Source organism: Bidens hawaiensis, unplaced genomic scaffold (assembly GCF_021521415.1).
Source record: "Bidens hawaiensis isolate Kalapana, Puna unplaced genomic scaffold, B.hawaiensis_p1.1 tig00061475_1, whole genome shotgun sequence".
NCBI lineage: Eukaryota > Viridiplantae > Streptophyta > Magnoliopsida > Asterales > Asteraceae > Bidens > Bidens hawaiensis.
This window is the reverse complement of record NW_027506493.1, coordinates 23,736-51,642: the sequence shown is the minus strand read 5'-3', so window position 1 is coordinate 51,642 and position 27,907 is coordinate 23,736. Positions and strand designations below refer to the sequence as shown.

The window sequence follows — 27,907 nt, the reverse complement described above, 5'->3', positions numbered from 1 at the left end:
AATAAAATAAACTAAAAATAAAATAAATGTGGAAAAGAAATGCAAATAAAATGTGGCTCCGTTTGTTGAAGATGGGTCGGGTCATGGCGGGTCTTCAGGTTCGGGTGCGATTAAGTATGTGATCCAATCGACCAACTTGATGAAACGGGCCTGATTTATGATATTGACTAGTATTATAGGTTAGTGTTACAGATGGTATCAACGTCACGTATTGACTAACTTCAAGATGATGTGGCAAATCTCAAGGGGACTAGTCCGGAGGGCGTTTGGACACCAACGTATACTCGATACATTAATTGTAAATGATGCGATAATTTCACATTATCAAAATTTACAACATATCCATCTTAAATAACAAAAAGCTGAGTTTGTGAACCATATTTACCTTAAAAAGTTAAGATTATTATGAAATTTTAAGAAAAAATTGCTTTTTGCAAAGAAAGAGATGGTCTATATGTGAGTCTCTTGAGTTTGATTCCGAAGTCTCCCATTCCTCGTGCATTCTTCCTGATAATACGAGTAACAACGATAAACATCCATAAGATTCTACTCATTTTGTCAAATATATCATCAAATTTGTCATCTAATAATGTGATAACATAAATAAGACCAACTATCATGCTACATTATTAAGCTAGGTCATCCTTACATAATTAAAACAGATTAAAAAGGTATCTTAGATGTTTGACTTATGGTCAAATCCAATTATCGAATCTATATATGTATAAAGTTGTTCATTTGTGACTACTTCAATTAAAATTAAAATTTTGATGAACCTTGTAAAGGACATCAATATGCATGCTACATTTTCTCAGGACATTTAGGGCTTACCTTGTTTGTGCCAACGATGAGGCCAAAACACCATAAATTAAGTTTCGTTTTTTTTAAAGTAAAGCAACTCACACACTCTCTAAACTCGATTCCTAAATTACACTTTTTTTTACAACCACTAGATTTGAACCTTCACCGTAAGGTAAAGCCTTATCCAAGACTTTGGTAGTGCTAGGCTATAGGTGGCAATCCGCAATCATGACACGTTCCTCAAAAAATGGTTTAATTTGGGCAAGTTGAATTGTAAGTGGGTTTACTTGGGTCAACTCAAATTAGTCAACGGGTCATTTTAGATCTACTTAAGTTAGTCAACAGGTCAAAACGGGTAACTAATACAAAAATTTATCAACTTAAAAGAGTCCAAATGGGTTAGATCACGGTTTGTCTCCACCACCAACTCGTTATTACCGACACCACCGCCACTGCCACCATAAGAAACTATAGCAGGTGAACCTATTTTATTATTTTTTTTCTGATACAACTCACTGCAACCTGACTCCATTTTCGCCAAAACAAACTGATGTGTTAAAATGACCCGTTTTGACCCGGACTCATTTTTCTCAAAACCCATATTGACCTGAACCTGTTTTGAACCGTGACCTGAACCCACCCGGCCTGCCCAGTTTCCCAGGCCTACTACGCTAGGCCAAAGGCACTTTGGTATAAATTAAAGTTTTCATATATCACTCTCACAACTTGCAATAAAAGAATTTCATAATTTCACTTACTTGAAAAGCCTTTAACAGCGAGTAGCAACGCCTTTTCTCCGAGTTTGCTGCAGCATGCTTTTTCTTCAAGGCTTCACAAGCTTTTTGCTCTGCTTGCAGTGAAGCTTGTACATTTTGAAGCTTCTGTAAAAACAAATAAGCATCCATGTCTTCAAAATTTTCAAAAAATGCTATAAATAGAAAAAATATTATGAACATTTGACTACAAAAGTCAAACTGCAGAGAAATAACTTGTTACTGTACTTATTACCTGTTGAATACTCTTTGAAATTCCATCCATTGAACTAGTTAATGTTGCACGACCAGCAGGAGCATTAAGCGCGTCATGAAACTGTCAAAGGAGATTACATCAATGATAATAGTTGAAAAGTCAAAGCAGAAAGAAACATATGTTTAGTTTACCTGGGAACTTAAAGAGTTCAATAAGGATGTTTCTTTTATCATCAGCTCTTTTATCTCTACCAAAGCGTTATATGTTGCATAGTATTTACGAGTTTGCCTAAGCTTTCCCTAACAAACAAAATAGTGAAATGAAATCATCAAAACTCAGAAACCAATATTTTCTTTGGAGCAAATGATGTACTGATCATAAAAATAGGAAATACATATGGCATACCTGGATGTGAACATTAAGTTCTGAAAGCCGACGTTCATACCTGCAGCATAAACATAAATATTGTTACATTAAACACTAATATATATTTTTAATGGTTTCTGAATCTTGCAAGGCTCTACATATCAACACAATAATAGTAGAGCAAGATATTGAATATTAAATTACTGGATGAGTTCTGCTTGTGTTGGTATGTCATCACGCTGGCGCTTTAACGATATAATTTCCCTTAGTTTTGAGGCAAGGGCCTACATGACATCAGCAAAACATGAATCTTTCACTACAAAATCATGGCACAAGTAAATTATGTACATGAATTACATATACTGTACTTTTTAAACCTAAACAATAAACTATCCACTATTTATGAGTTATGAGATTTGAGCATGGCATGATATGCACGTAACTTACTGACACTACTAGCATATAACTTCTAAGTTCTAACCCATATACTAGCCAGATCGTGTATACTAAATAATACAAAGAAAATTAACAATTCAAATAAATAAAGGAAAATTGACAATTCACAGCCCCTTTCGAATATTATCGTGAGAGTATATCACACTATCGCTAGTTGACAGTGTTGCCTTCTCTGATCCTGTTGGGTATAGGCATGTTGTCGGTGCTTTCAGTATGTGACTATTTCTTTGCCCAATACCAAAGTTGCAGTCAATGGTATGTGCCAATTTGTGCATGTCCCAACCAAATACCACTTTGATATGCGGTTAAATATATTGTATATTATTTTCGTTGCACTTCTGAATACCACTGATATCCAGTTAAAAGCTCTTGCAGACACGTTGACAGAACTTACCTTGTTATAGAGGTGGGCAAAAGAACCAGTTAACCAAACCGAACCGGTTTGAAGCTGATTATGTAGAAACCGGTTTGGAACCGATTGAAACCGTAGGTTCTGAGCCGGTTTGTCATTATCTCCTGAAACCGGTTAACCAAACCGAAACCAATCATAACCTGGTCAAGAAACCGGTTTCAACCCGAACCGAAACCAATCATAAACCGGTTTTTGACTTTTGTTGACCAAACCGAACTGGTTTCAACTGTTAAAAAGCTTTTCTTAGTGAACTTGGTGTTTGGACAACTACAACTCCTACCCTATGGTGTGACAATCTAGTCCAACCTACCTTTTGGCTAATCCTATCTTCCATGGCCGGCCAAAACATGTGGAAGTTGATTTTCAGTTTGCTAAATGTTGCTTAGAGAAATCTCTGCAATTTATATCGGCAAATGATCAAATTGCTAATATCTTTACAGAGTCCTTGCCAACTCCTAGGTTTCTGCCGTTACTATCTACGCTACATGTTATGTACCCAGTTGTAATTGTTAGTCTATATAATATTTACGTGTAATATCAAAGTGTATATACAAAGCCCCAATGTAACCCTACTATATGAATCACCAATATACACAACCTTTTTGGTTTGATGTATAATATACTTTTAGAATAAAAAAGATGTTTCACTTTGTTTATCCATGGTGCATAAATAAGCATTTACCAGCAGAAGTATGTGCGCGTGTGCATACATGTACACACTGAAAATGCAAAAGGTAGATGTTCATAGGGTTTTTCTTAGTTGTGCTTGTGCCCTTAATCATATTAGTTTATGATTAGAATTCAGATAATAAATAAAGCCCCTAACACAAAGTTATTCACTTCATGTAAAACAATCTCTGCTGATGTGAATATGAAACATTGACAGTTTTACACCCTTGGATAATAAAAGATCACACACACATTAACATGCATATGCTATCGGTTTGTTCACCTGAGCAAAAACTATTTGAAAAGAACATATGCAATACCATTTTTTCTGAGTTCAGTCTGTCAACTGCATTAGCCAACAAACGGTCAACACACTCGGCAGAACTCCCTCCATGCTCGTTATTCTGTATCATCTCTTCCAACTCATTGACCTCAAATTGCAATTTAGAATATTCTTCACTGAAATTTGATTCAACTTCTGCTTCTTGCTTCTCGAGAACCTAAATAGCATGTTTAAAAAATAGAATTATTTATGTCAATAGTGACACAATAGTTTGCTTTTAGCATTCTATACCCACTGATTATAATCAGGATTGATAGGTAAAAACTAAATACATAAGAATTCACAATTAAGTGTTAACAAACAGTTTAATAACATCTAAAGCTTAAGTTTGACTTAGGGCTGTAAACGAACCGGTCCGGCGAACTGTTCAACCGGAAGCTCGTTCATGTCCATTTAATAGATGAACGATAATGAACAAAAAATTTCGTTCAATTAACTAAACGAACGAACACGGACAGAGGCCATGTTCGTTCAATTGCGTTCATGAACATTCGATAATCAGTCCGTCTACATTCGTAGGCATCCATTGATGTTTGTTTACGTTTGTTCATTAAAGATTTTCAATCTTTTCTAATCTTATCATATAGTTTTAAGAGAAATCATTAACCGCAAAACAAAAAACATATACGAGTATTACGTGAATAATTAATATTTAAAAATAACATACGAATACGCATTTAAAAAAAACACCAACACAAACTTAGTAGCCGGACCGTTAACACCGGCCATTTTCGGTAACTCAAATCAAATAAAACATTATTCGTGTTCCTGAACTGTTCACGAACAAGTTCATTACCTTAATGAACGAACACAAACAAGTAAATTTCGTCCGTTAGTTGTTCGTGAACCGTTTGCTTGTCCGATAAAATCTTAGCGCACGAACATGAACAAGGACTTGTTCGGTTCGGTTACAGCCCTAGGTATAATTTTCTGTTTAATGATACCTTTAATGTCTCCAGATGTGAAAGTAATCTGTGTACATTATCCGTAGCACCTGTCTTCTCAGCTTCTGCTCTCAAAACATTCATCTTATTCTTCATAGTTTCTGCAATTTGTTGATCCTGAAAATAAAAAAAAAAAACTATATAATTAGGGCTTTTATTCAACTTCAGATCAGTAAAATAATAATAATAATAATAAAGTGATTTACCATTTCTGTCATTGTGATACTCAAATTAACCATCAACTTTCTACAATCGTAATATAAAAATTAAACAGCTGATGACAACTCAAAGAAACGAATCATAACCGTTTACGATAATCAGTAATTGCTTAGCGACGGTGATTGGTGGCGGATGATGGCGGAGATGTCAAATTTGTGACGTCATCCATCGGATTACTTGTGCTTTATTGCCTTCTTTTTATTCTATTCTATTTGGTGTGAAAATTTGTTTGCGGTATCGAACCGGTACTGAATTCGGTATTGATTTAGTCCGAATCAGTATCGAGTTTTGAGTTTTCGGTATTGGTATGGTTTGATACCGGTATTTTCTGAAATTTGCATAAAATACCAGTAATATCATACCGATACCACCCGTACCATATATTTTGTATCGTTTCAAGCTCTAGTTGACACCGGAACCCAAATGAGCCAAAATTCATTTTCTTTTCCCCATCGAATAAGTGGTGTTTGGGATCCATGTTTACATCGTCATATTGCATGTGTGGTGACATGAGCCGATAAAAGAAAAAAGATAGGTGGGGTTTCTCTGGCTTTTGGCATAGTGGGCCTTCGGTGGGAAGGCTCGCACGACGGGCTATTACTTTAGTGGATAAATTATTTCGTTAGGTAAGTGTGAAAGAAACCCATATGAGATTATTTATGTTTCTTTTTAACTTATTAACTTTTAAAAAAGTTTATTCATAAAGTATTTAGTAAGACAGGATATTGTTAGTAATCAGTTAATAAGTTGTGATATTATTAGTTTATTACTTACTAACTTTTGTCAAAAGTTATTCTGCAGTTAAATAATGAATTCCAGGCACCTAACTTTTCTTATATTTTTTCTTTTATATACAAAATTATTGTAGCATTAGGTGGGTCTAAATAAGAATTGTGTTATGTTTAAAACCAAAAACCAAATTTGTAATAGGTTTGATTTTAGCCGGTTAGATTTGGTCTTCGGTTTAAAACGGAATGACGTAAAGCAGAATAGACGAGATAGGTTACTTCATGATGTAGGAATGATTTACGGACTATCATTCCTACTGACTATCATCCATACATTTGATCAGTGAAGACGGGAGAGCGGTAAAAAGATGTGACTACTGACCATCATCCCCATAAGTGTTTAAATAACTTGAAAGATGTATCACACAAATTAATTTATAAAAATACTAAAAAACTAGTAGTAAAGATTTAAGAATTATAAAACAATATTTTGACTTAAATTTGCAAATTCTCTACTTCAAAAATGGCTTTTGAGTATTGAACCAACTCTATAAACTTATCTTAAAAATAAAACCGAAAAGTATAAAAGACAAAAATTACATAAAATATAAAAAACATACACAGACAGACATCACAGAATCCATCTGTATAGTATTACTAGACTTCAACATACTAAAACATAAAGATGACAGAAAACACAATTTAATTAAACATTCAATTCCACAAACATGTTAAAATAACACAGATCATACATCACATCACATCATTTGTTTTCTGTTACATTTCACTTCCAAAGTTTAACGATCTTATCATGACTCGCTGAAGCTACCAACCCCGTAGCTGTTGACAACGCCAAACCAGCAATCAGTCCTTCATGTGCGGCTAAAGTCATCGTCTTGTTCTCCGGCATATTCCATAACTCCAAAGACTACATTAACATATCACAATCCCGTCATTTTACCATTTAACGTTAAAAAAACGCAGCTTTAACTATTTCGACCAACTTTGACCAGAACTACTCACCTGGTAACAGCCAATGACCAATAATGAATTAGCATAACTAGGATGAAAAACGCAAGAGTTGAACTTGTTGCCATTACAACTGAGTTCATGAACACAGTCTCCTTCGTTTGCAGACATAAGTGACCACACGCGAACAGAATCCTCACTAACCGATGCCAGATACTCCCCGCTTGGGTCCCAGCAAATCGAGTGGATTGGCTTTGTATGCCCCTAAACAAATATCGTCGCTCGTGTTACAAAATATTAAAATAATTATGAAAATATCTAGTTAAACGAAGAATAAAAACAAACCTGTAATGTATGTCGAGTGGCTTGAGTTTCCACATCGAGTATAGATACAATGTTTTCTGCAGCTGCTGCAAGAAACCGTCCATGACGTGGCTGGAATCTCACTTGAGACGTTGCTCCCTAGTTTTTTAGAATAAATGTAAAAACAACGATATAAAATAACTAAATATTGTAAAAGTTAGTAGCTTTCTTTAATTTTCATACCTTGAATACACGAGTGCAACTACCATTATTAACGCTCCAGTAGCGTATCTCCCCATCCCCGTCACACGAGCAGATGAGGTCATCTTTATTCGGGTGGAAATCCAGTGACATCACAGATGCAGAATGTCCCATAAAGTTGCGCAGAGAAAACCCGGGCTGCAAGCAAGTCAAAGTCAAAAAAACATACGGTCAAATGACAGTTTGGAAAGAATATTCAAAGGATTGAAATAAATTAAAACAACTTTAGTTTCAACTAACATTGTCAGCATCCCAGACACGAACGGTTTTATCAAATGATGACGTGGCAAGGCGCGGCATACTCGGGCTGAAACGCACGTCCGTGATCATAGATGAATGTTCTTCAAGAGACGTTTTCGGCTTTAAAGAATCTGTATACCACAGTACAGCCTGCATCACAAATCACCATTACTTATTAGCTATTAATATAAATAAAATTTGTTTTAAGGTTCTATATTGTTATTTACCTTTTTATCATGGCCTCCAGTAGCAAGCAATTTACCATCTGAAGAAAAATGGCAACAAACAACCTTGTTTCCACTAGCCCGAACAGAATTCACCTCCGTGAAAGTAAACCCTGATATCAAATAAAGCATAAACTAATAAGAAAACTAATAGTCATGTATGAAACGATATAATAAAATAATAATATGCAACTCTCACCTTTGCTAACATCCATACAACGACCGACAGTATCCCTTAAATCGTTATCATCAGGAGATAAAAAAGACTCCACATTATCATCAAGAGATCCATCTTCAACAAAACGGTCCATGTCAGCCTGCACAATATTGTTATCATCCCACTGTAAGATTATATCCACTTAAAGAAAACTGAAAGACAGAAACGGGCCCGCTTACAGACACATGTATCGTACTCACCAATTGATTTGACGGAGAAGTAAGAGTTGTGGGCCCATCGGACCGAAACATCATTAACGGTTTAGAAGAGTTATCATTGTGTTGCAAAGCAGGCATTGATATCACATCTCCAGGTGTATGAGTAGATGGAGTCGAGGGTGCAGAACTCGGTGACGGGCCTGCAGTGTTGGCGGTTCCCGAGCTGTTGGCAGGTCCCGATGATGACACAGGCTGCTTTCTTTTTCTTCCAGTCTGATTTTATAAAACCATAGATTGCATTAGAATCTAGAAACCGTAAAAGTTTATATAACGAGCAGCAAAGGGTAAAACGGTAATTTCACCCAACCTGATCGTTTCCTCTAAACGAGTTTGACATGCTCCCGTCCCCCACACTGCTTGCACCCACAATCTTATCTTGCTGAAGACTAATATTTGAATTTTGAGGTGGTGGTGCAGAGAGAGAATGATGAATCTGCTGTTGTTGATTACCGTTTTGTTGCTGTTGTTGTTGCTGCTGTTGTAATTGTGCCATTTTTATCTAAATTTGAAAGTAAATAAAGTTAACTAACAAATGACAACTAAAAATTAATAATTTGGTATGAAATTGAAAAATTACTTTAAGCATCATATCTGTATCTCCACGAGGTAAACCGGGAATGGGAGAACCAACATTTGGAATGTCACCAACAGAACTGGAAATACCATCTTTGCCCATACTTATGCTTCGGTTATTGAGAAGCATTCTCAACCGTCTACTTTCATCATTGGCTGATTGTGATGTCATGTTTTGTTGTGCTAATAGAAGTTGCTGGTGTTGTGGCGACATCATTTGCAGCTGGTGAAACGGTTGAGAACCTTGCATGAATGACTTCTGTTGCTGCATTATACCAGACCGCAACTGATCTAATCCCTGATAAAAATGATAATAATCCCACGCGTTTTACTTCTATATTTTTTAGAAATATAAAGGGTAGAAGAGAACATAATGAAATATTAGAAATTAAAAAACTTACAGTGAGAGGCCATCCTTTTAATGTCAAATTATTACCGCCTTGATTTGATCCTAAATAAAAATAGTATTCAATAACTCAGTTATATGAAATGGTCAATGAAAACGAAAAAAAAGTCAAAGTAGTAGTACCAGGAATGCCGATCAAGGATACTTCAGGACCACCGGCTCTAGGATTCAGAATTGGATTCATTTCCGTCTTTATTTCCTATTTCAGTGTAAAATAGCCAAACAAAATTTAGAGAACATTTTTCCATAACAATCAAAAATATTAATCTACATATGGTCTTTAGAAAAGTCAAACATGAGATATTAATTACCGGGGCAGAGCCAGGAAGTTGTTGGTTCCGTCCTTGTACTTGAGGAGACATACTGCCAGCTGTACCATGCAGCACTTGCCTGAAAAACAAGACATTATAAATCGATTAGAAAATTAACATTTCAAATCTCAGTGTGCACTTCTTTGTGATTACTTCATAAAGTTAAATACTGTTCTAAAAAAGTAAATAAACGCCACGAGAATCATAACTTTTTAGAATCTGTGAACTCGTGAAAATGTGCATAAAATCTACAAGTGTTAGTGTGTTACGATAAGTAACATTACCCTGAAGGTTGACCAGCTGCTGCTGCAGATTTCAAAATTGATGCTTGATTTGGATCCAAAAGCTGACCAACGTTCTCACCGTATCTCTGCTAAGAGCATAAAATAAATTAACTGAATTTGTCAAATAAAGAGACTTGCATGTCAATCAAAGCTAATCTAAACTTTTATCAATGGACTTTTAACGAATTAAGCACCGACCATCTTTACAACAACTAGTTAAATTTCATCAAATATACATAATTTCTATGACAGGATTGACCGTTCGACTAAAAAGTCAAACAATCGTCTCTGAAACAATAAAAAAAGGTATACCTTCATAGCTGCATCATCTAAACCATCCCTAGGGAGCGGTACTTTCAACTTCTCCTCGTACATTTTTGTAGCAATAGCATTAACACCAGGGTTCTGTCTCATAAGAGGATCATTTCCCACAAGCCTGTTTGATGCTCCATTAAGAAGGTGGGACCCATCTCTCCGTTGCTGCTGCTGCTGTTGCTGTTGTTGCTGCTGCTGCGCTTGCTGTTGTTGCTGCTGCTGCTGTTGCGCTTGTTGCTGTTGCTGTTGTTGTTGTTGAGCTTGTTGCTGCTGCTGCTGTTGTTGAGCTTGTTGAGCCTGTCGTTGTAACATTAACTGCTGCATCTGCATCTGATGGTGCTGCTGTTGCTGCTGCTGCTGTTGTTGCGGATGTGGCGATTGTTGCGGCTGCTGCTGCTCCCTTGCTTTGTTTAACTGAGTCTGCAGTTTTACATAAGATATAACACACGCGTATGTGTATATGTGTCAACATCAATAAATAAGCTTACGACTTACCTCAATGTAAGAGGCTGCAACTTCTGAGTGTTTCTCATTAGTCCTCGCTATAAATATATCCCAAAACACAGACCACCATTCAAACAAAAAGCCACCAGGCGCATCGATAGCTAAAACATATAAAATCACAAATTATTATACAAAAAAATGCAAAAAAAGAATTAAAAAAATCTAGCTATACCATTGAAAGAAGACCTATTGTCCACATGGCAATCAACTAGGCCCTCCAAATAGGATGCCAAGTGTACAAGTTTCCAATTTAATTCCACTTCATTATTTATTTTGGTTTAATTAAAATTGTTAAAATGAAAAATATGTTGTTGATGGAAATCAAACTCACTACCTTGCTTTTAAAACGTTTGTGGCTTACCATTCACAAATTATTGTTACTAATCTATGTATTTTAAGAAATATGCAATTACCCCATTCATTAATATTCATTACGTACCACCTTATAATTTATAAAATTATAACGTTCATTATGTAATTCAAATATGTATATTTGACGTTTTCTATATTTTTCACCCGTGTGTTACACGAGACACTATCCTAGTGTCTGATTAAAGTATTTCAAGTTCTTACCAACAGGGTCAGATGAGACTTTGCCTTCCGCTTGAAACGCCTGAGCCGAAGCCTTCAAATCCCTTTTCACTAAGTAATCATGTATGTAAACATCTAACCTGTTAACCAAAAACCAATAAACATGTATCAAAATCAGGCCTTTACTCCAATTCAAGTACAAAATCACAAGAACAACACTAGATATATACATAAACATGAACAATAACACATCCAAAACAAAAGCCCTAACTTAATTAACAAAACCCTAATTTTAAAAAACCCTAAAAATCCCAAATTACAATCAAAAGCCAGCAAATTTATAGGCAAAACAGACCCAGCAGCTGAATAAACCTAACAAGCATCCATAAATGCAACAAAAGCAATAAACTTTATAAGCAAAAAAACAAAAAACTTACATTTTATCAGCTTCCCAGTGAGTCTGAGACATGTTTGGTACAATCAAGAAGCTTGAATCAGCATACAAGAGCTAGATCTTCATCAAGGGTTTAGGTGAAAGTGAAACCCTTAGAGCAATTGATGTGAAAATTATTCCAGAATATTATTATTGTTGTTGTTGTTATTTTTATTGTTATTATTATTATTATTTATTATTTATAGAAAAGAAAGAAAAGAAGATCTTCAGAGAAAGAGACAAGAGAAAGGTGGAAATCCAAGAGAGAGAAAGAGGTTGTCTGAATCATCATCATAATAATAATAATAATAATAATAATAATAATAATAATAATAATTGTTATTAAGTGCCCTATTCACATTTCTTTTAAGTTTGTATATATTATTGTTGCTATTATTATTCACGGGCACTTGGTGTGTTTTTTGTAATTAATTTATGAATTTATGAATATTGAAATATTGTAAGTTTATTTCTATAACTAGTATGATCTGGTCTTAATGAAAAGATATTTGTTATTTAAAGTCTATGGCATTTGATCTAGCGGACTAGCTTGGTCCTTTGAACTAGGGGTTTGTTAAAAGTCAGGTATGCGATAAGATAATAAACTGGATATCTGAAATATCCGAAAAAATTATAAGGAAATTTTAAGAACTACATTTAAAAGTATTTCAGATATATAAATATCCGAAAAATTTGTCCAAAAATTCAAAAAATTATCCGTAGGATCCGAAAATTATCCATAATATCCAAAAAAGTATCCGAAAATTATCCATAATATCTGAAAGATCCAAAATTCACTAAATAATACTTATTATTTAATAATTAAAAAAATATTTCGGATACTTCGGATATCCTAACTAGTCGAAAATTTGCAAAATCACTATCCGAATCCGAAAATTTGGATATCTGAATTTTTGGATAATTCGAATTCGGATTTTGGAATATTTTGGATACGAATTCGGATTTTTTTAACACCCTACTTTGAACGGCTTCCAAGGAAAGAGATTTTTTAATTGACCATTGACTTATTGATTTAGTAGTATTAAAGAGTTGGATAAGGTTTTATTATTTTAATATTGGGTGCTACTAAACGTACCACACCCCATCCATTTTTACTAAACATACTTTCTCCCTTAGGTTTTACATTAATACGATTTAGACCTTTTTGTTGTTTTTTTGTCATATTGTTATCTTTTATAATCATTATTATTTTTATAAAAGTATTTTTATTCTATTTTATTTAACAACTTTTTTTTCTATTTATCTTTTTATGTATATTTAAAAGCCTTTAATAAAAACATATTTTTTCTTACTTAGTAAAACGTTTTTTTCTTATCTAATAAACATTGTTTTTCTTGTTTAAAAAATGTTTTTTTTTCTATACTTGTTTTAATCTTTTTGAAGAGCGTTCTTTTTAAATTAAGAGAGTTTACATTCTTTTATAAAAAATCATATTAGTTTTTATAAATAAAAAGGTTACATAACATACAACTTAATAAACGAATTTGGCTCTTTTCTAACTCATGTATCTAAACCTAACAAAAAAAAATCAAATTGTTTTGAATACATTTTATAAAAAAATAAAAAACTAGCTAGAGAAAACATACAAAACTTTTTAATACATGTAAAAAAAATAAACAAACTTTTAATAAGATCTTAATGAAATAAAATAATAAAATCAATAACAAAAATATAAAAAAAATTGTAAAACAAAAATAAAAACTTAACAGTTTTTTATTTGGTATTTTGAGAGAATTATAAAATAAAATAAGAGGGACTAGAATGTCAATTATAAATGTTAAGAGTAAATAAAAGTTCAGGGAGGGGTATGGTTAGCAAGGAAGGGAGGTTACGTTTAGCCTGACCCTTTAATATTTACGTCTTCGAGTCATTTGGTAGTCAAGAGAGTGAAATTTAGAAGTACACTTATAGAGTATGCGAATTATCATTCAAAAAATACTTATTGACATTGATACGGCTAGTAATTTAGGATGTTAATCTTTTAAGTGATTCATATGTTTATTTCTTGTCTTTATATCTAATCACTTATTAGTTTTTTTTTTGTTTAGATTTATGTTTAGATCACTCCATTCTTTTGTTTAGTAGCTTAATCTGTATTAGGGATGAGCTTGGTATCGATACCGAAAATTCCCAAAAATGGGTACCGATACCTAAAACGCTTATCTGTGTTTTCGTTTAGTTTTATGTTTAGATCGCTCCATTCTTTTGTTTAGTTGCTTAATCTGTTAGGGATGAACTTGGTATCGATAACGAAAGTTCCCAAAAATGGGTACCGATACCTAAAACACTAGGTACGGTGCAGGTTTGGTACCAGTAGCAAAGGCAAACGTTCAGTAAATTAGTGGTATTGTACTAGTATAGGTATCGTAACGACCCCGAAACTTCAAAAAATGAATATCGCATTGGTACCGACAGTACCTGGTACCATTCTATTCTCCCTAATATACATTAAGTTTATCTCTACACGATGAATTAAGTTTTGTTTATACTTATTAAGTGCGGTAATCACTCTATTTTAACTTTCTATATTATTCATAATTAGTTATTTATAATATGTTTATATGGTGAGGATACCCATGGGCCATGGAGCTTTATAAAATTGAAAACCATTTCAGGCCACTAAAAAAACTCTTTAAAAAATATTTTAAAAACTATAAAACGAAAAAAAAACATTTAAAAAATGTAAAAAAAAAATAAAAAAAATTTATCTAGCATCCCGGTTCAAAAAAAAAAAAACTTTTAATTGTACATATATGTAAACTATTATTTAATCTCCAGTTATATAATATACACATATGTACATTATCATTTATCTTAATTGTGCATATGTGTTTAAAAAACATGTATATACACATGTGCTTAAAATTGAAAAATAAATATTATACACATATGTTTAATTTAGTGAAATCGAGATTTTTTTTTATTTTATTGTTTTTGAAACCTATATGTTAGATAATATTTTGGTTTTTTACTTTTTTTTTGGCTTTACAATTTTTTAATTATTTTTTTTCTTGTAAAGTTTTTTTTGTGGTCCAAAATGTTTCTCAATGTTCTTAATTTCTAAAGGAAAATTGGTTTTAAATAATCCCAACTATGCCATGTTGGTAAATATCAGTATCAACTTTACACTTGCCTGCTGATAGTCCCAACTATTTATGTATTTGTTTTTAACAGGCCTCGACTAACGGATGTTAACTCCGTTAGTCTTTGTCTGACGTGGACATCCCAGTTGTCAAAAATCATCTTACGTGGAACGATACGTGGCGGCTGACTGTGTATTATTATTATTATACACTCCCATCTCCCTTTTTTTCTTAGTCCAATACCACCACCGCCACCCCTCACCGGAACACACGACCACCACCATGTCTATCCCCTGCAACCAACACCGGAACCCATGACCACCACCATGTCCATCCCTACAACCACCACCGGACCCATGACCACCACCATTATCTTACTCGTCGGCCAGCGGCGGTGGAGATCTAAACAGAAACTGTCGGAAACCACCATGTTCTCCGGCCCAGCAACTATTGCTCGGCTTCTGTACCTGCAACTTCCACTCGATCTCTGTACCGCCACCACGTTGGCACTCCGTCGCCATCGCCTCGTCTGCAACGTCGCCGGAAACACCGCCATCTCAACTGAATCTCAGATCTAGACCCGATCTGAGACACGATTTAGACCTTGAATTAGGATTAAAAGAGGGGAAATGAATGTTGATCTTCAAGGAGACACGATCTAGACCCTGAATTAATGTTGGATGTATGATTTGTGGGTTGATTTGATGATTATTGTTTTTGAAATGTCTGATAAAGATGATGACGTGGTTGGGTTGTGGTGGGAATGAAATGGGTGGGGAATTAGGGTATTATTATTATTATTATTATTATTATTACTGGTTGCCACGTAAGCTGCCACGTAATCAGTTCCTTGACAACTAGGCATGCCACGTAAGCATCGGACTAACGGAGTTAACATCCGTTAGTCGCGGCCTGTTAAAAACAAATGCCCCTTTAGTTCGGACAGTCACCAGGCAAGGTTAAAGTTAGGACTGTTATTTACCAACAGGGCATAGATGAGATTATTTAAAACCAATTTTCCATTTCTAAATGATTCTTACACGATCTCAATCCTTTAATACATACATACATACATATATATATATATATTTAATTGACTCACTAAAATTATAAGTTTCACTCTGTAGTTGCTCCTCACCCTTCTCGAGCCACCAGATTGCTTGATTTGCGATTTGGAATTTTCTCATGCGTTTGACCCGAATTTGAAGGTATCGGTTTCACCAAACACGAAATACTCCTTAAATGTGTTGAAACCTCTTAATCATCAAACAATAATTTTTGCAGGTCATGGTGTCACATCTCGACTTATGGCCTAGGAGTATGACCATCAGTTGGTACATGTTTTATAAATATATCAGAGTTGAGGGTTATTTAACATAAGACTTTATTTATAATAAAATATTAATTAATTTTGAAAACTTCTCGGATAATAAATACCCGAGTGTTTGATTTATAAACCTTGTTTGATCTTGTTTGCAATATAATATATTAAAATCTAAGTCATCTCCATATAGTGAGCATCTAACTCGATGAGTGACTCTAATTCCTTGCTACATGTGCTAAATGCCTAAATCGGTTTCCCTGAAATGTGGGGGGAAATACGTCAGCGATATACTGGTGAATCGTTGACGGACTCTTAAAAGATTTTATAACAGTCGTTAGATACAAATATAGTTTTATGTTACAATCTCAGCAGGAATGCCGGCCATTCCCGAGATTTGTACCACTGCCCTACACACACAATTCAAAAGTTCTCCGAGCCTATTAACCCATTGGAGAACCGGTTACGACTGACTTTGTTTGCAAGCATGCTTAGTCGGTTATGTTTGGATCCAAACACAAGTGTAATCGGTTAGACTTGCTTTTATTTTCTAATTTGTATTATAACGATTTTAGAGATCATGTAATCTCATTAAAATTATTATCTGACTCTTTATAATAAACAAAATGTTTACTACAAGAGTAAAAATGTCAAAGGTTTAACGTATTCACCTCTGATTTTCTGTTCTAAATGATGTGGTGATCTCGTTTGAAAAGGTTTGTGAATGAATGATGATTAACCTATAATAAAATAGGTTTGCATAAATATCTTAATCATCTTTTGATCCGGCTACATACCTTTAGTCTAGTTTTGGTAGTTTTAAACCTTGATAGATCGTTTGTTTGAATAAAATGTTTAGACATGTAGTCTTTTTGTTTATTTACCTATTATGTGTTATGTTTCCTCTTCGTGAAGAAACATCCATGATAAGTTTCTTGTTCAAGAAAAAACGCCAATTGACTATAACCTTTGTATGCAAAATCGTATGTTTCTTAATCATAAAGAAACAATATTTTGACTATATTCCTTGCATATAAAACTATATGTTTCTTAATCGTGAAGAAAACTATATTTTGACTATATCTTTGTATATGTAAAATTCTGTGTTTCTTAATTATAAATAACATTTTTTAACTATAACCTTTGCATGTATAAAGCTTATGTAAACATAACTATGATCAAGGTTTAGGTTATACCCCTGACTATGGTCTAAGCCATATAATATAATAATAAAATAATAACTTAGGCGGAACCCCTACCTTATACGGGTATTTGGATTTTACACTCATAAGTTTGAACAAGCAACACTTCTACTTTATATCGCGTACTGGCCTTAAACCATCGAAACTTTGAAGCTTGGCAAGTACTACGAGGCTATGCTCGCAAAACGAGGCTAAGTGTGTGAGAAATGTGTGTTTGGGGTTGTGGGGAATGAAATCCGGATCCCACCCCTTTTATAGGCGAAATTGGGTCTCATCGTGTATCGCGATGGACCCTTCCATTGGGTTGTCGCGTATCGCGATGTCAGAAGACTAACTTGTGGCATGCTGACTCAGCCCTAGCGTTTACCACGTGTCATCCTAGTGCGACACGTGTTGCTGAATCACGACAGTCCATTGCGTATCGCGATGATCTTGTTCTGAACTCATCGCGTAACGCGATTCAAATTTTCATTCTTTGGTCACTTGTCTTTGGTATTGTCACGTCTTAGTCTTGCTTCCATTTTCCAAAAATACTAAGACAGCTCTTTAGTGGCTCACAACGACACGAGCGTGCGAAGTGCGCCATCAAAGCGTCACATTGCGCCCATATCCCGAGCCCATGTGCATGCGCGTCAGGTGATTCACACCCTCGCTAAGATCAATGTGTGTGTCTAGCCACATAAGAATATTATCATATGAACTCATCTCCTTATAACGAGCGCTCATGCATGTTTTGAAATTTACCAATGTGGGAGGAAATTTTTCTTTACTATTTATACACATATGGGATGATTCTGATGGTCGGGTATTTTGTATATATATTACTGTATTAATTATGTAGTTTTATTGAATATATTGTTAGAACTTTGGTACTTCATACGTGCTTTTGTATTTCAGGTTATTAATCATTAAAGATGCTAAATTAGAGACTTGTACGAGCATGGAATGATATCTCAGGAAGACCGAAGCATGATTTGAAGTCTTGGGAAGTGTTACAAGGATTCGGGAAGAGTATGGATGAGTGATCATAAGCCGATGCTAAAACTGAACAAGATGGGTTGATAAAATGCGACCTTGAAGTAAAACGAGCATATCCTGAGCTAGAAAATGAGTTACGGGAGCCATAATATATGAATTTTGGGTTTTTCGATGAGAGGAATCTGAAAATGAGATTCTCTTAGGCCAAGATACGCGATGGGATGGTCATATGGCCATCGCGTATCGCGATGGACATAAAAGACGGTAAAGTTAGGTTTTAAGCATATTATTTATGATAAATAACCCTAACTCCATTTTGATGACCAAGAGGAGATTGCAGCAGCTACAAGAGGCGATTTTCACCACCATAGCTTGTGCCAAGACCCTACATATGATTCATATCATCCATATTGAAGATCCAATGATGTCAAGGCTCGGCTAATCTCCTATAATCGCACCCGGGATGTATAGTTTGTAATCTTTACAGTTTTTCTCATGTGACTAAGAATATTATTGTATTATTATTGATGATTGATATATGATTATTGATGTTTGGTATTTCTGAGTGTTCGGTCGGTTTAGGTTTACGTTAGTCTGAACGATCTATTACTAGTTGCTAGATAATTGATCATATGACTGTCTGGTTATATTGAATACAATAAAACATACAATTACCCTTAACTGAGTCACACTGGCAAAGGACTGTTTGATAACCAGTGTCGTGTGTAAAGTGATTGTTGATTTCTAAGGTTTTGTCTGATTGATCAGTCTTTAGTTAATCGTTAATAATTGATCTGTTAAGTTGCATGAGATTGTAGGTTGCTTACTTGAATTCCCGGGTGTGTTTTGTTTGTTAATTGCTTGAACTCGTTTACTTGCGTGTTACTTAGTTCTCTAAATTCACTTTAATTGCTTGTGTGATCAGCACAAAAAACTAGTTACTTCATAATAGTAAATCTGTACACGAATTACATTGACCACATACTTCTAGTGGATACGATACCTTACTTATCCTATCTAGGTAGTTTAATTAGGTTTTTGATTGACTCAAACGAAGGTCATCAGATTCCACTTTCTTCCTTTTTCCAACGTGGGATGAACTCAATTTTCTTATTCAATATGAGTTACTTCCTCATTCATATTTTATATTTTCCATTGCATATTTTGGAGAATATTTTTGGTCATTTATCTTTTATTAAGTTGTCAAATTTGGAACGAAATTTTGGGGATGTTACACATGGGTCTCACCAAACCTGGATATCCCTTAAACGGATTATAACATCTCATTTGTTTGTGAAACATTTTAATCATCAAACAATAATTTTCACGGGTCATGTGTCTCACCAAACTTGGATAGCCCTTAAACGGTTTATAACATCTCATTTATTTGTGAAACTCTTTCGTTATCAAACCCTAATTTAATTTCTTTCCTATAAATATTCTCCCTCGCCGGGCTATCCTCTCCATCATCGGTTTACTTCCGATTACCACCCACCATCATCAACCTCATCTCTCATGCATCCACCAAAATCTGCACCTGCATTAACTGCCCTTTTGGTTGGATTTCTCTTTAACCGACGAATGTACACCAGTAAATCAGTGATCGGTTCAGATTTAGTCACCACTTACTTCCTCTTTTATTTATGTGAACCATATCCAGTCAATCCGTTTTCATTTTTATCACTCATACCACCACCACGCTAAACTTGATTTCAGATCTAGAATAGTTGCTAACAGTGACATATTAGTAACTTACTATGCTATCTTGAATTTATAAAAGCATTCATGATTTAGTTTTTTTATGTTAATGCTTTCTAATACAAACTCGGGTTAAAATTAAATTAAAATCCAATAAAATATATTCACAATATTATAAATGAAAAATGTAAAATACCATCTCATTTGAAAGAGCCCAAAATGTAAAAAAAAAAAAAAGATAATGAATGTAACAAACTAATATATACGTATTAATCAAAACAAATCATTAAAAAAAAGTAGCAAAACGATTAAACATAAAAGCCTAAATGGTTACGGGGGCTAAAAACTAGTTGTCTCAATAAATTATATGAATCTTAGTTTATTTTTATAAATGGTATTGTCACACCCCGACCAAAGGCGGTGGAACATGCCGGGATGCAACGGATTGCCCAAAACACAATACACTATTTAAGTGATAATATTTAATCAACTCAAATATTTCATAAATCAATAAACAAAACATCTTGTTCATACAAACAAATTGAATACAAGTAAACAAATACATTATTCGTTTTTCTAATATCCTAATAGTGTTGATAACGTTTTGCGTCAAGTTCTCGAGTCAACCAAAGTCAAATCTGTAACATTTCATAAAATAAAGTTTATCAACACAAAGGTTGGTGAGTAATTCATAAGTTTGTAAATATAGTATATAGTAAGGAAAAAGCCACAAAACTAGTATACGAAACAATAAATAAAAACAATAACTTGAATAAGTAGATATCGCTAATAGAATTACGTTAGCGACATCTAGCTATAAGGGGATGCCAGATAGTATAGGATTTTATAGTTATCGTTAATTGCATTACGTTAAAGACACCTTGCTACAAGGGGATGCCAAGTAGTCTAGGATTTATAGATCAACCAATCAAAAGCGATAAACACAAAGGCATAGAATCATAGAACACCAAATCGAGCAATTATTCAAGTAAAGTATACAATAACTTTTGTGGTTTAAGATTCAAGTATAAAACATTTAGTTGAATAAGTATGAAATGTCACCCCCAAAATAAAAGATAGAAAATGGGGTATGAAAGTACTCACATTCAAGTTATAAACTTGGTCGGTAAAATAACAGGTAACCGAGGGATAAGGTTTAATGGGAAAGGTTTAGGTGAAAGGAAGTCTTGTATTTGAAAAGTTGTCTAGGAAGTCTTTAAATGGAATAAATGATAAGAAATGCAACAATTTCAAGTTTAAGGTTTAAAATGTAATTATTTACGAATTTATAATAATAACCCTTTGAAAATGTAAGTTTGCTCGAAACTGGGTTAAAGTATCTAACCTTAATATTTACCCAATCAATGTTGAGCAATAAGGTGGGTAAAAATTCAAGAATGCAAGTCCCTCTGGAAGAAAGATACTAAAACGGGTTTTAACGAGTGTTTCGGGTTGTTGGTTCGGGTCTTGATAATTGGTCAAAACCCAAAGTCAACTTTCCAAAATAATGAATGTTATGAGATAACTCAATAAAACTTAATAAGACTTAACCAAGTATGCAGATCTATTGTTTTAGAACTATCAACGTATGTTAAGCGAGTGTTTGGTTTTTTCTGTCCAAACTTTGTTATGAGAGCAAGTTGGATCAAACATTTCAAAGTACTTAAGAAAATAATTAAAATCAGTTTGTAAACCATTTTTAAAGAAATATACAAGTCTTGATAGCTAAAAACACACTTGTGTGTCTTAAGCGAGTGAAAATCGGTTTAGTTCGGTTTGGTTCAGTTTCCATCTCACAAATAGTTCATTGATGGTTTCCACATGCCCAAATATCCAAGAACTTGTATAATAGTTTATAATTGAAGAAACTTAAGTTTACAACCAAAAAGTTAACAATAAATGATTAAATTCTTTAAACAAGAGTTCGGTTTTGGTTCGGTTTCCATCTCCCAATAAGTTCATAGATGGTTTCCACATGCCTAATATCAAAGAACTTGTAAAAATGAGTTTAGAACTCAAATCTAACATTAAACATGTTTAAACAAAACTAGTAAGCAAAAGTTCGGTTTACAGTTTAAAGCTATTTACGGTTAAACCGAAGCATAGACCCTCAAACTCATAACCATGGAACTTGTAAATAAACTAAAATGAGCAGAAGTTAAGCATGGTTAGTATTTATCAACAAGTTATATAGGTGTGTGTGTGTGTATATATATATATATATATATATATATATATATATATATCAAGAACACGAAGTTCTCCATGAGCCTTGCCTTACAAGGTCCGAAGCCTCACCAACTGGAGCCGGAGAAGCAACTACCAAAGGTAACAAGGGGTATTATATTATATATAGGTTGTACTACCATAATAAGTGTTAGTATGTTAGATGAACAAGTTAGAATGAAAGACTATGGTTAGTTTGACTTGAGAAGTCAAACTACTAATAATATGAACAACAACCCTTGAATCTTAAGAATTGAGAGAGAATTTGGAGTAAGGATGAAGTGTGAGCAAGGATGAATGAAGGAAAGGGTCTTGATAATAAAGGATAAGGTTGAGAGGATAAGCAAGAGGTATAAAGGGTAGAAAATTCGGATTGGGTAAAGTGATATAAACCACAAACCACAACAAACAAAATATATGCTGCAGACATGAGGCCGCCACGCGCGACCCCCTGCTTCTTAGTGACCGCGCGGAGCGGCGCCCCCCCCCCAAGGGTGGGGTTGGTCCAGCTCGTCTAGCGTGGTTCGTTTTGCGTCCCGGAAGTTCATTTTCGATGTAATTTGATCGTTTTAAAGGCGTTTTCGAATCTGTAAAATGGGTTTTTCAAATTGAACATGTGGGAATGATTTAGTAACATAAAATCCAATATTTTATATATTTGAAATGTTCGAAATATAAATCGGGTCGGTTTACGCGATAAACAAATACACAAACGAATACAAATAAGACCCGAAATTGACGAATGTCAAAGGTATGATTTGATCTTAATTAAAAAAAATTGTTTTATTTAAGATCGCTAAGATTTGTTCTAGCCTGGGTCTTTGAGCGGCTTCTTATAAAAGTTCTTTTCAGATAATCCCAATATAAAAGTCCACGGAAACCCAATGAGTTTCAGATTTTATGTAGAACGTCTATATTATATATGAGAGTGAACCCACATATATATTACGAGTGAACCCATAAACAATATGGAATCTTGGTCCAGTGGTAAACAACCATTTTTCCAGTTTTGGCTACCTGGGTTCGATTCCCCAATTTAGAGGTTTTCTTATTTTATTTTTTGTTTTTTTTCTAAGTGGTTAAACACAGCAGCTTTGGAAAACATCACCGATAGAAATCATATATAATTGAGTTCATGGAATGTGGTGATCGACTTCATGAAACATGAATACATCTTCTCATATTTAATTTAATTGAGTTTTGTTTACACTTTTGACAGTTTGATCATGCCTGTAGATATATGTCTCATTTTAATGACTATTTTAGTAGAAAAAGGTTATAATGACTATTTTTGTTGTAACACAAACAATCAAACAATGAACATCGTCTTCTAGTATGAGTGATGGATGCTTATAAGATTCCTGCATTTGTTACATTGAAATGGAGTTCTCTCAAGAAGTTTCGATTGAAGATGTAATATAACGTTTTTCAAAAGACGAAAACTCATAAAAAACAACTATACAATGTTTTTTTAATTCAGTTTAATTCAAAAAGACCATCGTATTTATATTATGTGTTTTTTAATTTCTAATGGCAATGCTTGTTTTTTTATGTTATTGTGTCACAATATTATTATGTGATAGACCTTAACCGTCAAAACGACTCGCACCGAAGAAACGACCGGAACCTTTGAACTAGGACGAAAATTCGAACGGTGAACCCACTGGAAAAAATTCCTGGATCCGTCATTGTTTATTGTCTATAATTTTTTATCACCTATTTGCATGTTTTGTTTAGATTTACGCTTAGATCGCTATGATATTTTGTTTAGTTTTATCTATTCGTAAATTATGTCTACACGGTGATTTGATCTTTATATTTGGTCTCTTCACCGTTTAAAACAATTTTTTGAACACACTCGTAATTTAGTTGTGATTAAGATTCACGTTTCTATTTTAAAATAGAAAAAATAATCTTAATATCTTAGTCATATTTTTTTAAATCTTTAAAGTATTGGTATAATTTAGAGGGGTGTCTGGTTACCACTTAATGGGACTAATAAGATGGCCCGTCTGAATCAGACAAACATAAGAGTGTTTGGCTCTTTTAAAAATTGCCTTTTAATGGAAAGTTGAACCTCTTATTCGGTTAGTGTGTATGCGTGAAGTTGAATGAAAAAATTACCAAAATAATCGTAATATAACTTACCCTTATCTTCCCAACCCTCAACCTAATTGTCTTCGCTCCTTCCCTCCCAAATCGCTACTGCCCCATTCTATCAGACCTTCTAACAAATCCACTATGCTAGTCGATCCCTACCAGTGTAATTTTTTTTTCTTCAAGGAGCTATCTCTTCATCACATAGGTTAATTTCAGTTTAGACCCATTTTTTTTAGATTTAGAATGCTATTAAATTATGTGATAATCATATATTGAGTGATTAGCATAACCAACTTGCCACACCCGACCAAAGCAGTGGAACATACCGGGACACGACTTTGATTGCTCATGAACACATGACGTTATTAAGTGCCAATAATTAATCAACTCTTTTTCATTTATACAAACTCAAGTACAAGTCGTCCAAAAAAAAATACAATAATTCAAAGTAAAACATCTAACAAGGCAATAAGTTTCGTTTGATATAAACCCAATAATCTAAGTGATAAGACTTCAATCTTCGTAATCAACCTAGAATCAAACATGTAACATGCATAAAAATAAATTGATCAACACGAATGTTGGTGAAAAATACACTTATATAATATAATATGAGGCAAAGTCACAATTCACATGTATAAATAGAATTATCGCAACACTTATTGAATATGTAAATAAACACTTGCGGATCTGTTTTAACTGGAAACAACCCAAATTAGTCGGATAAAATAAATGAGACCCTTTTATATTTGGCCCAAAGCCGCAATAGTAAGGGGGCATATGATCATACTTAGTGAGGATGAGAATAAGATCAAACCAATACAATAAATAATCACATTGTCACATTGAGCCGCAATCACTAAACAAACAATAAACCATATAAATATGCTGGAATTGTGGATGTGGTTCGATGTACTAAAAAATGTTGGTTTGAATACGGTTACGCAGGCTACCCCCCAAAGTATAAAATGTAAAAAAAGGGGGAGTGTAAGTATTCACTTGGAAAAGGGGCGATGAGATAGATGAATCGGTCTTTAAGTGGGCAAACTGGAAGGTTCGGTTTTAACAAGCCAGTCCGGAAATAAACGAGTCAGGGTTTAGAGATGTTTCGAAAGATAATTAATAAATAAATGAAAGTAAAAATACTAAACTTTATAGTTAAACGAGTTTTCAGTTTAATCGATCTAACACTTGATATTAGATCGAATTCGGTTCCGACTTATCCATCATGTGAAAATAAAAATAAATAAAACGTATATAAATCAGTTTCTAAATGAAACGCATGTCTTAACCGAGTACAGTTGAGTGTAAATGTCTAAGCGAGTGGAGGTTTTCGTCGGCCCGGAACTTTATATTGTATCAAATCCAATCCTGATAAGTCTATGATGATAAAATATATGTGATAACTCTCAAGGATTAAAATCTACACAAACTTGGTACTTTTATCAAATAAAACTCCAAGTGTTAGTCTTAAGAGACTATTCAGTTTTGTTGGTCCAAGACTTGTTATGAGACCAAATTCAGTTACAACATACCTTTATCATGGAAAATAAGTTTAAAACAGAACTTGAATGAGTTCATGGGTTTTAAGTGAGTAAGACCAACTTAAACGTTAAAACAGGTTTAGGTGGGTGTCCGGTTTAGTCGTTCGGGTTTCGATAAAATAACAAACCGACAACCGTCATTACGTAATGTAACATCCCAAAACTTTCAGGCCAGTTTTGTCAAATTTAAAAAGTTATATGACAAAAATGAAAAATCTAATATTTCAAATCATCGCCTTACGCGACGGCCAGGAATAAGTCCACTGCGATACACAATGAAGTCTAACAAAAATCAAGAAAATGGTGGTGCCATTCTATGCGACAGCCTTATCCATTGAGTCATAGTGATGCGCGATGACTAGGTTAAGTAACCGGAGACACGTGTTAACACTTGGCACAACGTGGCAGGTCACGTATCACCATGTGGTAGCACGCAGAGATGACGAGTCATCGCGCTACGCAATGGCCACTCAAACAGGTCGTCGCGAAACGCAATGGGTTTCAAAATATTCCTATAAAATGGGGGCACAACATGAACCCATGTTACATACCACAAATTCCAAACATACTCCACACACACACACACACACACACACCTTACGTCGGGAAGCGTGCTCGATTTCCGAGCCTCGAATTTTCGACGATTTAAGCTCTAGTATGCGTAGGGATGGCAAAAATCCCCGAATCCGACGGGGAAACCCGAAAACCGGCTTATTTCGGGTCGGGTCGGGTTTTGTTTTTTCGGTTTCGGGTCGGGTTTCGGAGACTGTTTCGGGGATTGTTTCGGGTTCGGGTTCGGGTTCGGGTTTGGGTACCCCCGCCCCGACCCGCCCCGATATAATATATATAAATATAAATAAAAATAATATATATATACATATATTAAAAACCTAAACCTAACAATCTCAAATCTAAACCTAACAATCGCCGTCTCACTGTCTCAGTACCTAAACCTAAGTTGTGAACAATCTCAAATCTCTATCTCTCTGCTTAATCGCCGTGCACCACCAATCCACCACCAATCCACCGTCTCAGGAAAAAGAGAGCAATCTGCAGCACCAATCCACCACCAATCCACCGTCTCAGGTTACACTGCAGCACCATCAATCTGCAGCACCAGTGCGCCACCGCCATTCCGCCCCCGATTCACTCAATCGCCGTCTGCACCACCATCACCATCCACTCAATCGCCCCGTCTGCACCACCGGACCACCCTCCTCCTCCTCGTTCTCATCCTACCACTCTACCAGGCTACCACCTGTAATGTAAGATCCCTAATTCTCTTATTATTATTATTATTATTATTATTATTATTATTATAAAAACAACTTTCGTGGACGGTGGACTAGCTTGTCTTTAATTACCAACAAGAGTAGAAGCTTGTGATATGGGGTAAAAAAAAAGATATCTTTACTGTGAGAAGCTTGTGATATGGGGTCGGTTTCGGGTTTTCGGGTTCGGGGACGGGGCGGGTCGGGGGGTACAAAAAACCAAACGGGGAATCCCCGAATTAAACCCGACGGGTAATGGGGCGGGTACGGGGATGGTTTTTGGTTTCGGGTTCGGGTTCGGGTTAAGCAAAACCCGCTCCAAACCCGCCCCGTTGCCATTCCTATCGACATAGAGTAGAAGTGTTGCTCGTTCAACCTTAGGCGTTCAACCACCAAATGCCCGTGTAGGGTATGGGTTCCGCTTAAGTATTTTATTATTCTAGATTAGACCCTAGTGATGAGTATAATCTAAACCTTGATCAAATATAAGTGTAACATAAGTTTTACATATACAAAGGTTATCGTCAAAATAATGTTTTTTCATGACTAAATAACATAATGTTTACATACAATGATTATAGTCAATTTGATGTTTCTTCTTAAATATACGTTTCTTCGTGAAGCATGAAGAAACGCAGCAAGCAATTGGTAAATAAACAGAAAGATTAAAGGTCTATATGTTTTATAAAAATAAATGATTTATCAAGGTTAAAACTATCAAAAACCAGACTAAAGGTCTGTAGCTGGATCAAGAGACAATCTGGGTA

General features: G+C 34.6%; 2 protein-coding genes across 2 annotated transcripts; both read right to left on the bottom strand.

Annotated features, from left to right (window-relative positions):
* Nucleotides 1–341: 341 nt before the first annotated feature.
* On the bottom strand, nucleotides 342–5,337 carry LOC143618004 (uncharacterized). Its single transcript, XM_077090365.1, has 9 exons — nucleotides 5,167–5,337; nucleotides 4,961–5,077; nucleotides 3,994–4,173; nucleotides 2,341–2,420; nucleotides 2,176–2,215; nucleotides 1,962–2,069; nucleotides 1,810–1,890; nucleotides 1,560–1,682; nucleotides 342–507 (listed from the first exon to the last, which is right to left on the bottom strand). Exons 1-9 carry the CDS (start codon nucleotides 5,197–5,199, stop codon nucleotides 451–453), a joined length of 819 nt encoding a protein of 272 aa, XP_076946480.1. The 5' UTR covers nucleotides 5,200–5,337; the 3' UTR covers nucleotides 342–450.
* Nucleotides 5,338–6,591: 1,254 nt separating this feature from the next.
* On the bottom strand, nucleotides 6,592–11,979 carry LOC143618005 (transcriptional corepressor LEUNIG-like). The gene is made up of 18 exons (XM_077090366.1): nucleotides 11,701–11,979; nucleotides 11,306–11,403; nucleotides 10,724–10,833; nucleotides 10,226–10,648; nucleotides 9,914–9,999; nucleotides 9,630–9,708; nucleotides 9,442–9,517; nucleotides 9,314–9,363; nucleotides 8,917–9,210; nucleotides 8,647–8,838; nucleotides 8,322–8,552; nucleotides 8,104–8,221; nucleotides 7,908–8,017; nucleotides 7,681–7,830; nucleotides 7,423–7,578; nucleotides 7,222–7,338; nucleotides 6,931–7,140; nucleotides 6,592–6,835 (listed from the first exon to the last, which is right to left on the bottom strand). The coding sequence occupies exons 1-18, from the start codon at nucleotides 11,730–11,732 to the stop codon at nucleotides 6,692–6,694; spliced, it is 2,676 nt and encodes an 891-aa protein (XP_076946481.1). The 5' UTR covers nucleotides 11,733–11,979; the 3' UTR covers nucleotides 6,592–6,691.
* Nucleotides 11,980–27,907: the final 15,928 nt, after the last annotated feature.